At 59.9% G+C, this 12,374-nt stretch overlaps 2 protein-coding genes across 6 annotated transcripts in view; both read right to left on the bottom strand.

Moving 5' to 3' along the window:
* Positions 1-741: 741 nt before the first annotated feature.
* On the bottom strand, positions 742-3,101 carry C2CD4C (C2 calcium dependent domain containing 4C). Its single transcript, XM_036848061.1, has 2 exons — positions 3,024-3,101; positions 742-2,422 (listed from the first exon to the last, which is right to left on the bottom strand). Exon 2 carries the CDS (start codon positions 2,383-2,385, stop codon positions 1,123-1,125), a length of 1,263 nt encoding a protein of 420 aa, XP_036703956.1. The 5' UTR covers positions 2,386-2,422; positions 3,024-3,101; the 3' UTR covers positions 742-1,122.
* A 4,847-nt stretch (positions 3,102-7,948) lies between these two features.
* Positions 7,949-12,374, bottom strand: part of SHC2 (SHC adaptor protein 2) — a 30,499-nt gene continuing 26,073 nt past the window's right edge. For 3 of the 5 annotated variants that reach the window (XR_005019463.1, XM_036848929.1, XM_036848930.1), the window contains exons 12-13: positions 9,977-10,110; positions 8,648-8,756 (exon numbers count right to left, since the gene is read on the bottom strand). Coding sequence is in view for 4 of the 5 variants with exons in the window: in XM_036848929.1 (XP_036704824.1) it covers positions 9,982-10,110 (129 nt within the window). In the remaining variant the exon portion in view is untranslated. Of the gene's footprint in view, positions 8,757-9,976; positions 10,111-12,374 lie in introns of all 5 variants that reach the window. The other 2 variants (XM_036848928.1, XM_036848931.1) reach the window with 1 other exon arrangement.

Genomic DNA, 12,374 nt, shown 5'->3' with positions numbered 1-12,374 from the left:
AGACTGGCCGGGTCCATCCTCGCCCAGCAGGCAGCCCAGGAGAGGCGAAGGGTCAGAGCTGGCCTTGCCTGGCCCCTGCTTCAAACTGTATCATTTCTGTTTCGTTGAGCAGGAAACCGCCACAAAAATCATTCAAGGACCCACATACTGACACAATTAAACCCATGCAGCTGTCTTAGCAGCACGAAAAGCCACAACCAGGGTCTCCCCAGCCTCCCCTTTGTCCCACCCACCCTAACCAAAACCTATGTACACGAGTGGAGTAAAAGTCAAGGCCATCAGTCACTGGGCATCACTTCCTGGGTAATGCACAGGAGGGGGCAGGGGCAGCAGCCCCCAACCGCAGAGGCCAGGGAGGAACGGGGGGGCCCCCAGGCTGGCGCTGCTCTCTGGGCACGTTCTGAGCAACCCCTCCAGGGGAGGGAAGTTCCCGACGCCCAGCAGGGCCGCAGGGGCCCGAGCAGAGAAGGCAATGGAGGAAAACAGCTGACAGGAGGGCTGTCTCGCTCGAGGGGCAGGAGGGGAGCAATTGCCCCCATTTTCATCTTCTGGGACTTCCTCCACGGCTGCCTGTCTTTGCCAGGCAGTGGCTCTCAGACGTGGCTCTCGCCTCCGGAGCCTGGGAGGACCGAGGAATGCCCAGAGCCAGCCCACCCCAGGAGGGGATTCTCCCACAGCCCCGAGTGGCACCGTGGGCAGAACTTGGGCCTGGCCCTGATCTCTGGGGGGGCGGGGGGGGCATCTGGCGGGCCGGGGGCAGGAGGACACTCATGCAGCAGAGGAGAAGATATGACTGGGCCTCTGGACCAGCGGCCTCTGAGTCTGTGATCGGCCTTAGCTGCCTCCTGGCCCAGGTTCCAGAACTCCGGAAGGGGTGAGGCAGGGGCATGGAACTTGGGGCACAGGGGAACTCAGCCCTGCAAGCTGACCCTTTCTTTTACCCGGCAGCCCCCTCTCTTCTCCTCTGGAAAAATTAACCCCTGGAAAACAGCATGACCCAGGACACCCCCAACATGGGCTGCAGCATCAGGGCCGGGCCCAGTCTGAGCGGAAACCACCTCCCCTGCCGGATCCGGGTGGGGGTGGGGTCTCCTCTGCCGGCGGGAGGGGGCATGGAGGCCTTTACAAGAAGGGAAGCAGAGAGGTCAGGGGCAGCTCCTTCTCCCCGAGCAGGGTGTCCCGCTTGAGGCTGCTGCCCTTGTTCACCACCTTGATCCTGAGCGCCAGCTTCCGCACGCTGGCCGGCCCCAGGCCGTCGAAGAAGAAGTCCTCGTTGAAGACGGGGTGGCGGCTGTTCTTGACGATGGTGCTGCGCTGCTTCTGCAGCTTGCCGGGCACCAAGCACAGGCCCACACAGCAGTTGATGCTGCGGGCGTCGCACAGCCGGTCGTAGAGGCCCTCGGCCGCCAGCAGGCGCACGCGCAGGCGGGCCTGGGCCGCCTCATACTCCGCCAGCAGCCGCACGCTGCCCCGCGGGCCCATGCGCACAGCGTGCTCCGCGCGGGGCGCCGCGCCGGGCTCGGGGCCGGGCTCCGGGGTGCTCCTGCGGGCAAGGCGGCGCCGGGCCCCAGGGCTGGTGTCCGGCGTGCTGTCGTCGGCCGACAGGGAGCCGTGGCGGCCCACCGAGTGCTTCAGCTGGCTCACCTTGGCCTGGCTGTCCTGGGCGAAGCCTTTGAGCAGCGACACGGAGCGCGAGAGCAGGGGGGACCCGAACGGCGAGGACTCGGCCGAGGACCCCGTGTCGCTCTCCCCGCCACTGACGCAGCGGCCGGGGCTCATGAGGGCACCGCCGGCCTCCCTGGGCGCCCCATCGCCCCCGTTGGTCTTGACGCCCCCCCGACGGCGCCGGGTGCCCGGGGAGCCCACCTGGGCCAGAGCCCCGTGCTCGCTATGGAACAGAGACTCCTTGCGCCGTGTGTGGGGGCTCTCGGCCAGTGTGGCGAAGCCATAGGACGTCTGGGCCTTGGGCACCGAAGGCAGCGACATGGCCCCCTGGGCCTGGGGGTCGGCATTGGTGGCGGCCTCCTCGGCGGTCCAGTCCTCCGCGCTCTCGATCTGGATCACATGCCTGGTGGCCGCCTTCAGCAGGCTCTTGCTCTCGGCGGCCAGCTTGGCGGGCAGCCGGGGGCTCCGGGGGGAGCGGCGGGGCGCGGCAGAGGCCAGGTTCTGCTCCGAGGTCGAGGGCCCCAGCTCAGCCTGAGCCTCCGGCTCCGTGGGGCCGGCGGGCAGCTTGGGGGGGATGAAGAAGTCCGGGATCTTGTCGGGCGTGAGCACGTTGCTGTATAGGGGCCCCTTGGCGGCCCTGTCCCCACCCTCGCCCCCCGTAGCTCCATTCTCCCCTGACCCACGAAGCCGCTCCAAGAACCACAAGTTGGTTTTCTTCATCGGGGCGGAGGCAGGAGCCTGGAGGGATCTGCGGAGCCTGGGAAGAGAAGCGGGGCTCGGGAGCTGCAGGCACCCCTGCACGCGGGGGCTGGAAGAGGGGTTCCCGGCACCCGTTGGGGGGAGCCCTGCAGGGGGCCAGCGGGGTCAGAAGGCGCTGAGGCCCAGGACAGCGGCGGGGTGGGCTCGCCCCTCCTCGCCCCTCCTCTCCCCTCCCCGGAGGAATCGCGCTTAACTTCCAAGTGCTGAAGCCCGGCCCGGGAGGTGGGGGCGGCGCTGACTCTCGGGAAGCTCCCAAGGGACTGCGGCTCCACTCTCGCCCCCACCCCCATTCTGAGGCTCTCAAAGCGCTTTCTAAAGGGGTCCGCACTCAGTCCAGGGGGAAGACACCCCAGGGCGTACGGTGGACCCCGGGGTGTCCCAGCTCCGCCCCCCCAAGCTCCCACCCACCTGTGGCTTCTCCCGGGCCGAGGGTCCGGGCATCCGGGGTGAGGGAAGGGAGAGGAGGTGAGTCTGGGGGCTGGCAGCGCGGCGAACCGACCCCTCCCCTCCTCCCCCCCACCCCGCCCCGCGGGACTCGGCTGGGGGTGGGGGTGGGGTCCTAGCAGCCCCCGCGGAGCGTGGCGGGGCCCCGAACTCACCTGCCCGGGGACGGTGGCCGAGGCTGGCTGGCCCGCGGACACGCCGGGGTCTCGGCGCGAAGGCTAGGGGCGCGGGGACGCGGGCGCAGCCTCGGTCGGGCGGCAGCGGCAGCGCAGTCGGACTCATTCACCGGCGGCGGCGGCGGCGGGAAACCGCCCAGCTGGCCGCCGCGCCGCCGTATTCCTCCTAGTACGGCCGCCCTCCTCCCCCGCCTCGCTTGCCCCGGGGAACGGGCGGGCGGTCTGCGCAGCCCCCGGCGGGCAGAACCGAGGAGCCTCGCCGGGACTCGGGGACTGAGGGGGTGGGGGGAAGGAGGAAGGTGGTGGCGGTTTGCTGACGCCCCTAGAAACCCCAGGCCCCTGCCTCAGTTCGTCTGCGGGCCATTCCCCGACTTACGCTGACGAGTAAAAGAACAGCAATAATAATAACGGCAGCTGAATTTATTACTAAGCACTTTCTCAGTTCCAGGTTCTTAGCGTCCTCCCCCCAACTCATTCCACAAAAACCGGTGGGTACGTCCTATGGCTGTCTCCAGTTTGCACATGAGGAAGGTGAAGGTTTCTTTCTAGAAACAAGGAGCTAGCCGCTGAGACGCGGCTCAGTGCAGACACCCGAGAAGCCGGCCAGGGCGCTGCTCCTTCATGGAGAGATGTTTATCGAGCACCTACTGGACGCTGGGGACATGGCTGTGACTGGTCTGCAGCTGCCAGCTTTGTGATGCGTCCTGGTCGGAAGGACGCCAATGCAGAAATACACAGGTAAATACTAACCGTAGGTTTGGTGGCTCCCATGACAAAATGTAACAGGAAAAATGTGATTCGGGGAGAAAGGAGAGAGTACCCCCCTGCAGTTCACAGATGGATAAACCAGCAAGGGTAAGACCAGGAGACTCAGGCCTGGCAGCTCTGAGACCACAGCGTGTCTTGGGATTCCACCCTCCACCCTTGTGATCTGCTGGCCCCAACCCCTATCTTCCTCACTCCTTCCTCCCTCCCAGCCTCAGTTTCCTCTTCTGGAATCCAAGGCCGAGTGACCAGTCCCAAGTCCAGCAAGATAATGTGTTGCCAAGACTGATGCAGAGAAGGGGATGCCTAGACCTTATTTAATTATCATATTCCAGGAGCCTCCTCTCTTCCAGAAATGTCCCCGAGCGGCGTCGTGGCTGGAGCTGGGATGGGGGCTGGTCTGGAGTGACTGCTTGTTCAACAGCAGAAGGGGGGATGGGGGGCAGACTGAGCTGGAGCTGGACAGAGGCCCCTCCAACACTTCCACTTGACCTTGCAGTGAGGTGGGGCTTAGAGTCCCATTGTCCAGATGGGGAAAGTGAGGCTCCCTCAAGAGGCCTTTCTCAACTTTGCTCACCCAACAAACATTGAGCCCCCCTTTGTTCTGGGGGCAACACTGGCGTGGCCACACAGTCTGACAAAGGAGGCAGATACCAATGAATGCATCACTTCACTGCCGCCTCCAGAAAGCCTGCCCTGCCTGCCCCGCATCACAGCCCAACAGAACCCTAACTTCAGCTCGCATGAAAAATACCCTCGAGCAATTACTCGGTTGATGTCAGTCACCCCTGCTGGGCCTGGAGTGCCACAGTAGGAAGGGTGACCCTAGAACAATGCTCTTCCCTGCAGGGGCCTCGAGCCACCGCCCAGGATGGCGAGGTGACCAGCTCAGGCGTCCTGATGACAGGCCGGCCTGGGTACTGGGGCTTCACTCCCCACACACCCTTGCCTCGCTGGGAGCGGGGTCTTCCTCCCAGCTGGGTTGGGGGAGGAGGGCAGTGAGTTTATTCTGTGCCGGTCTCTGCGCTGAGTAGCTCAGGACGCTAGTCTGGAGCCTTGTATCTGGGTTCAAATCCTGGTGCCAACTATTCCTGCTGTGTGACTTCCAGCAAGCGTCCAAATCTCTGTGCCTATGTGTCCTCAGCAGTCCATGGGCATAACACCTGCCCCTGAATTGCAGCGTCAGAGTGAAGATTCCACAGGGTGAGGTACTATTTGCAAAACACTTAGTACGGGGCCCAGAAACGTGTGAGTTAAGTGTTGGTTCCGCGGTGCTGCTACCGGTGAGGAAGGGGACTCAGTGGGGGAGGAGCCCCAGGACCTGACCCCACCATGGCCCCGCTCAGCCGGAAGCCCCACTCCTATCTCCACCCCATCACATTTGGGGAAACTGAGGCACGGCAGGGGGGTGGGGGAAGGCACCTGGGGAAGGTCCCGAAGGCCTGCCCTGTGGGGCTGGGGACCCCACCCTGGGAGGGGCCCTTCCAGCTGGTCAGCTCAGCTCCGAGCCCAGCTCCATGTCCCTTTCTGTAAACAGGAACCTCTCCCGGTCCACAGAACCCTCGGCCGATGGGCGTGGCAACGCCCCCCAGGACTCCCCTCTCAGCAGCAGCCTTCTTGGAATCAGAGATGGGGAGACTGCAGGCTGCAGGCTGAAGCTGGAGAGAGGGCGCCTCTGCCCTGAGACCTCCACCTCATGCTGGGTGGCCTTTACCCTCAACACCCTGCCAGGGACCCACTGAATGGGGAGGGGGATGTGGCTGGGAGGAAGCACCAGGAGGTGCTTGAAAGAGATCTGAGCTCCCGTCCAGAGGGGCCACCTGGTGCCCATTTGACTCTGGGCAGCGGCCTCCCCTCTGAGCTCCGCCTCCTTCCCTGGAAAAGGGAGCGCAGGCCTGTCTGCAAGCTCCCAGGAGGGTCCCGGGCCCAACAAGGCACAGGGTAGCCCGCGTCGGGGGAGGGCCATTATCCCAGTTTACAGAGCAGGACACTGAGGCACAAGGGGGGCCCAAGCCACAGGGCACCCAGTTCAGAGAAGGGAAGCTACTCGCCAAGGCGGCACGGTGGAGTTTGAACCCCCGTTTCTACTGCATCCCTCCCCAAGTCTCCCTGAGGGTAAAGCTGGGGCAAGCAGCGTTTGTTGACTGAATAACTGAAGGTAGAATGGGGCAGGAGCCAGCTGTGCGGGACCCAGGCGCCCAGCCCCCGTCACCGTGGGGCACCCCAGGCCTGGCTTTCCCGACTCAGGGAGCAGGATGAGGGAGGTGATGGGGTTGGAATCCAGGCTCTGCCACCTCCCAGTGGTGTGGCCTTGGCAGTGACCTCATTCCTCGGAGCCTCTGTTTCCTCATCTGTAAAGTGGGGAGAAGTTCAGGACTCCAAGTCTGTGCAGTTCTTAGCACATGCCCGGGGTGGGGTGCTAGATAGAGACTTTGAAGGGGAGCCTGGGCCTCAGAGGACCCAGAGCTAGGAATGAATGGCCTACAAATCTCCAGAATCTGACACCCCCCACCCCCCACCCAGTCCTTTCTGCCCGCCACCTCCTAGTCCCATCCTGTCCCCCACAGCTTAATTCCCACTTGGGAGTCTTATCACCTCTGTGCTCAAAAGGCCCCAAGCGGCTCTCTCTGGCACCAAGCTTTGCCCAGCTGTGCCCCTCACTCCACCGCCCCTCTGATCTCCCTTCCAGCCGCTCTGGCCATCCTTCTGTCTCCTGAAGAAGCTGTGCTCCACACACCCAGGGCCTTTGCACACACCATCCCTTCCGCCCAGATCTCTCTCCTCCTCTCTCGGGGCCTCCCTGCTCATCCTCCGGATCATTCCCACAGAGAAACCCTCCTGGATTTCCTGGGGCCCCTAAGCTCCAGGGCACTTTCCTTCCCATGGTTGTCATCATACACTTAGCAGTGACCTGCTGATTAATGTCATTTGACAAACTCCACAAGAGCGGGTCTGTCTTGGTCACGTTGCATCCCCATTACCCACCAGGGGTCCTGGCAGGTGGACAAGAGGAGGTCATGAAGGCAGATTAAAGGATATTAGGATGGGGGTGTGGATGGATGGACAAATGAACGGTGAATGGGTAGTTAGATGGATGGATGTGTGATGGGTAGGTGGGTAGACTGATGAACGATGGATGGATAGATGGATGGGTGGGTGAGTGGATGGATGGATGGGTAGATGGATGGGTGGGTGGGTAGGTGAGTGGGTGGATGGATGGATGGATGGATGGGTGGATGGATGAATCGGTGGATGGATGAATCGGTGGATGGATGAATCGGTGGATGGGTGGATGGATGGATGGATGGGTGGGTGGGTGGATGGGTGGATGAGTGGGTGGATGGATGGATGGATTGGTGGCTCTGTCTCCAGGTCTCTGAAGTAAGAGACATGGCATCAGAGTCCCCTTCTGGCTCTGCCTTTTGATGGCTTCCCCCCTAGTTACAGGCAGACCAGAGTGGCTTTCACTGCCCACACCCTTACCAGGTCCCCCCACAGCCTGGGACAGAGCCTGCTGACAGCAGAGAAAGCACAACCCCTCCCCAGAGCCAGACCCTGGGTAGGGGTGTGGCCCAGCCTGGCAGGGATGTGGTGAGGCTTGGGGTGCCTCCTTGGGAGGGATGCCTCCGTGTTTGTGGGAGGAGTTGAAGGAGGGTCCTGGGGAGAGATGGGGGTCTCCCTGGGAAGTGGAAATCATGTGAGGGAAGGTCAGGAGAAGAGAGTCGGGTGCCAGAGCAGGGAGCTGGGCATGCGGGAGAAGTAGGGGCTTTGAGGTCGATAAAGGGGCCTGAGAGAGAACTGGGGTCTTCTCAGGAAAATGAGGACGAGAGACGTTGGGAGACCGAGAAGTCAGGCCATCTTTCGGGACAAGTTAGGAGCTATCTGGAGAAGAAAACAAAGAGCTTTTTGCCAGATATCTGCGGGTATCTCGAAGGACAGAAGTTTGTGGCATTTGGGAGATAGAGTGTTTCCAAAGAGAAGCTGGGGTATGTTTAACAGAGGAGCTGGAGTGTGCTTTATCTCAGGATAAGATTGAGGTTCTGGGAAGCGTCAGGGGATTCGGCCCCCCCCCACACCCCCTCCCCCCAGCAGGGGCACAGCCAGGGCCTGGCTCCCTCTTCCTCCGGCCCCCAGGGAGGCCAAATCCGGTGCTGCCTTGGCTTCGCCCCCAGGAGACTGAACCCAGACCCCCACCCTGAGAGGGCCTTCTAAGGTGCAGGAGGGCTCACGCTCCCCGTGGTCATTCCCAGGTTTAATTACAAACAGAGTCCAAGTGTCCAGTGCAGGTTGACAGCTGGGAGGGCAGGGGCCTCACAACCACCCCCACCAGGGTCAGTTGTCTTGGGGTTGCCTGGATACCCCCCATCATCCCAAGGCTGCCCCCCACTTCAACATCAGCATTTGCCCTGGCCTGAGGGCCCAAAGCACCTCGATTCTCCCCCCAAAAGACAACTGTGCACTAATTTTTCAGGTGGAAAATCTGAGCCCGGCCAGGACAGCAATCCATCTCCATGCCAGGGAACTGGGGACCCGCTGGTTCCAGGGAGGTGAGCTGACGTCCAGCCGGGAAAGGAGACAGTGCCTCCTTGCCCCATCAGGAACCTGGGCCAGGGCTCCGAGATAGATGGCTGCTTTTTGATATATTTTCTTTAAAGGCGAGAAAAGGCTCTGTCTTTGGTATGTGTGCCCTCACTCCAGGTGAAGGCTGGCGGCAGGCAGAGGGCTCGGTGGGAGAAAGGGGTCGTGGGCCCCGTCTCCTGGCGGGGTTGACCCAGCCCAGCCCAGGGCCAGCTGGAGAAGGAAGATTCCAGAGACCCACGCGGAGGAAGGAGAGACAGCGGCGATTCCGGCCCGACCAGGGTCCAGAGAAAGGCTGAGGGCCCCTAAGGCCACAACAGGGCCATCCGGGGGGAGCGGGGACAGGAGCCACAGGCTGAGAACCACAACCTGGGGGAGAAAGAGAAGGCGAGGTCAAGGCTCAGCAGAGACAGCAACCGGAGACCCGGCTTCAGGTGTCAGAGACCTCAGTTACAAGGCAGCAAAGTGAGCCAGCGTCAAGCCTCAGGCTGAGGGCCAGGGTTCGAGTCCCAGCTCCTCCATGGTCTTGCTGTGTGACCTAGGGTAGTCCCTTAACCTCTCTGTGCGGCTGCTCCTGCCCCAAAATGAGAACTCGACTAACAGTGCCTTTGTCAGCGGTGCATGGGAGTCAGTGAAGATGCGGAGAAGGGCCGAGCTCAGGGCCTGGACGCAACAGCTGCTGCGTTAGCAGCTGTTATTACTGCCATCGGTGTTGCTTCTCAGGTCACAAACAACTTAGGGAGCAGAAGGGAAGCAGGTCAGACCCTGGCATGTGCACACACATGGCCCCACGGTGCTGCAGATCGTTTCAGGTGTTCCACAGGCCACCCCCATCCCTGGAGCCCTGCCCCAGATCGGGAATCCTGTCTCTGCCTGCGGTGGTGGCCGAGGCCTGGCTGGGGGCAGGGAGCAGGCCAGCGCTGAGTGGGGAAGGAGGCAGGAAGAGGCTGTTGTCATGGGGACGGGAGAGCAGCCCAACCTGGCCCAGAAGCGCCTCTCAGCCTTTGGGGAAATTCCACCACCCCCTTCCCTCTACGAGCTGAGCCCCCGGCTCCCAGCTTCCCTGTATCCCCGGGTCCTGCCTCTGTCTGCTCCCCAAAGAGTGCGGCTGCCACCCAGGCCCCTCTGCGCTCCAGCTCAGCCGCATCCTCCCCTGCCTAGCCAGGCCCCCACCTCAGCCCAGCCCCTCCACCCCCAACCAGAGAGGCCCTGGAATCACCCAGACCTGCCTGTCCCTCACCCACTCAAGACTTCCCGAGGCTCCGGAGGTGACAGGTACAGGTGGACCTTCTCACCCACCCACCTCGCCTCACACTCCAGCCCCGCCAGACCCACCTCCTCCGGGGGATTTTTACCCCCAGTTAAACACAGAGTTACCCTAAACAACTCAGGGCGTGACTGCTGATGGGGACAGGTTTCCTTTGGGGGTGATGGAATGTTCTGGAATTAGATGGAGGAAGGTGGCACAGCTCTGTGAAGACACTGAAACCCACTGAGTTGTGGGTGAATTATGTGGCATGTGCATCTCAGTGTTTAAGATGAGAAAAATCTGGTAAATGGGGGCTGGGAGCCCACGGGGCCAGACGCACCTGGCTCAGGGTTCCCGCTTGACGACACCACGCAGGTGGAGCTCGCTCTCGGCGGCCACGATGGGCTGCCCGTTCTGCAGGTGGTAGTCGATCAGGTGGCTGATGCTCTCGAAGAGCACGTCCTTCGTCCGCACCTGCGGGGCCACAGGCCTCAGCATCAGCACCATCGGGAGCTTGTCGGAGAGGCAAACTCTCGGGCCAGCCCCAGACCTGCTGATGGGAGGCTGCGTCTTCACGAGCCCTCCGACAGCTCGCGCTCAAGGCTGAGAACCACTGGGTCAGAGACTTCAGCCACAGAATCAGCCTCAGGATTCCAGAACTACGTGTGGACACAGGCTCCAAAAGCACCAGCACTCTGGGGCCACGCTTCCTGTAGCGGGTTGAATGGTGCCCCCCCAAAAAAGATATGTCCACATCTTAACCCCTGAAACCTGTGAATGGGCTCTTGTTTGGAAAAGGCCTCTTTGCAGATGTAATTAAGATGAGTTCACCTTGATGGATAAGGAAGATGTGGTACACAGGTACAACGGAATACTACTCGGCCATAAAATAGAATGAAATAACGCCACTTGCGGCAACGTGAATGGACCTAGAGATTATCATACTAAGTGGAGTAACTCAGAAAGAGAAAGACAAATATCATATGATAGCACTTATATGTGGAATCTAAAATATGATGCAAATTTTGTTTTACAAAACAAAAACAGACTCATAGACATAGAGAACAGGCTTGTGGTTGCCAAGGGGGAGCAGGGTGGGGGAAGGATGGATTGGGAGTTTGGGATTAGCAGATACAAACTATTATATATAGAATGGATAACAAGATCCTACTGTATAGCACAGGGAACTATATTCAATATCCTGGGAAAACTATAATGGAAAAGAATATAGGAAAGAATGTATATACATATGTATAACTGAGTCACTTTGCTGTACAGCAGAAATTAATACAGCATTGTAAATCAACTATACCTCAATTAAAAAATTAATTTTAAAAAAGTAAAAAAGGAAAAAAAAAAGTAAAAAAGGATGAGTTCATCTTGGATTACTCAAGTGGCCACAAATCCAGTGACCGGCGTCCTTCTAAGAAGAGAAAAACTTGGACACAGAGACACAGGGAGGGGCCACGAGAAGACAGAGGCGGTGACTGGGGTGATGTGTCCACAAGCCAGAGAACAAGAATTTCCGGCAACCGTGAGATGCTGAGGGGGAGGCCTGAACCCAATCCTCCCTCAGAGCCTCAGAAGGAACCAGCCCGGCCAACGCCTTGGTGTCAGACGTCTGGCCTCCAGAGCTGGGAGAGAATACATCTCTGAGGTTTTAAGCTGCCCAGTTGGTGATCATTTGGGAGGGCAGCACTAGGAAATGAATACACGCCAGGAATCTTGTAGACATGGATCCGAAAATCAGAACCACCAAATCTAAAAGGCACCTGCATCTTAGAATGAGAAAATCTTAGCATCCTGCGTATAGACCTGGACGCAACACAGACCCGCTGGCCGCCAGCTGCCAGACATTCATGGGCGATGCCAGACTCGCTGGGCACAAATCACCCGGGGAGTGGGCTGGCAGTGCACATGCCTGGGCCCACGGCAAACCACCTATTTCCCAGGCACTGGGGACAGGACCTGGGAAGCCGCATCTTAACCAAGTATGTGAGGAGGTTCTGAAGCTTCTATAGCGTCTCTCATCCTGGAGATCTGTTTACCCGAGAGGGAATTAAGCCTGGGGGAGGGCTGACAGCACGCCAGGCTGAGGTCACAGCTGTGAGCACTGCGATGAGACACGAGGGAGGAGGTGGCTCAGGGAACTGACAGAACAGGGGCCGGGAGTCGTGACCCCACCTGGGCCAGGCCACACAATCGCCACCCCAGTGTGCCCCGTACAGGGCACAGAGCACACGCAGTCCCCCAGGGCGGCGCCGAGGATTCAGCTGGAGGTGGTAAAAGCACTTGGTAAACTCTGAGAAGGCCCTTAACACCCCACGTGCCTTCTCACCCGGGAAACACCCTGCAAAGCCCAAGGCCCTTGGACAATGGAAAACCCTTCAAAACCCTAGCACTCCTTGTAAATTGGAAAATGCCTTGTAAACCCTAAGATGCTTTAGGAGCTACAGAATATGCCAAACCTCACTGACTCAAGGCAGCTGCAAGATGCATCACAATTTATGTACCACAAGGAGAGGAAAAAACCTCCAAGTTCAGTAATGATAAAAGTGATGCAATTGATGGTTTAAAAAAAAATCAAGACTTTAGAGATGTCAAAATGAGAGGAAAGTGTGTACCAGAGGGTTGAAGCAATTCCGTAACTTGCAGGCCTTGAAACTCCTTGTAAATGGAGACGTGCTTTGTGAACCCTGAGATCCGTTAGAAATTGAAACGACCATATTTATCACTCA

This window comes from Balaenoptera musculus, chromosome 3, assembly GCF_009873245.2.
Source record: "Balaenoptera musculus isolate JJ_BM4_2016_0621 chromosome 3, mBalMus1.pri.v3, whole genome shotgun sequence".
In the NCBI taxonomy this organism is placed as follows: Eukaryota; Metazoa; Chordata; class Mammalia; order Artiodactyla; family Balaenopteridae; genus Balaenoptera; species Balaenoptera musculus.
This window is presented reverse-complemented; position numbering and strand designations above follow the sequence as displayed.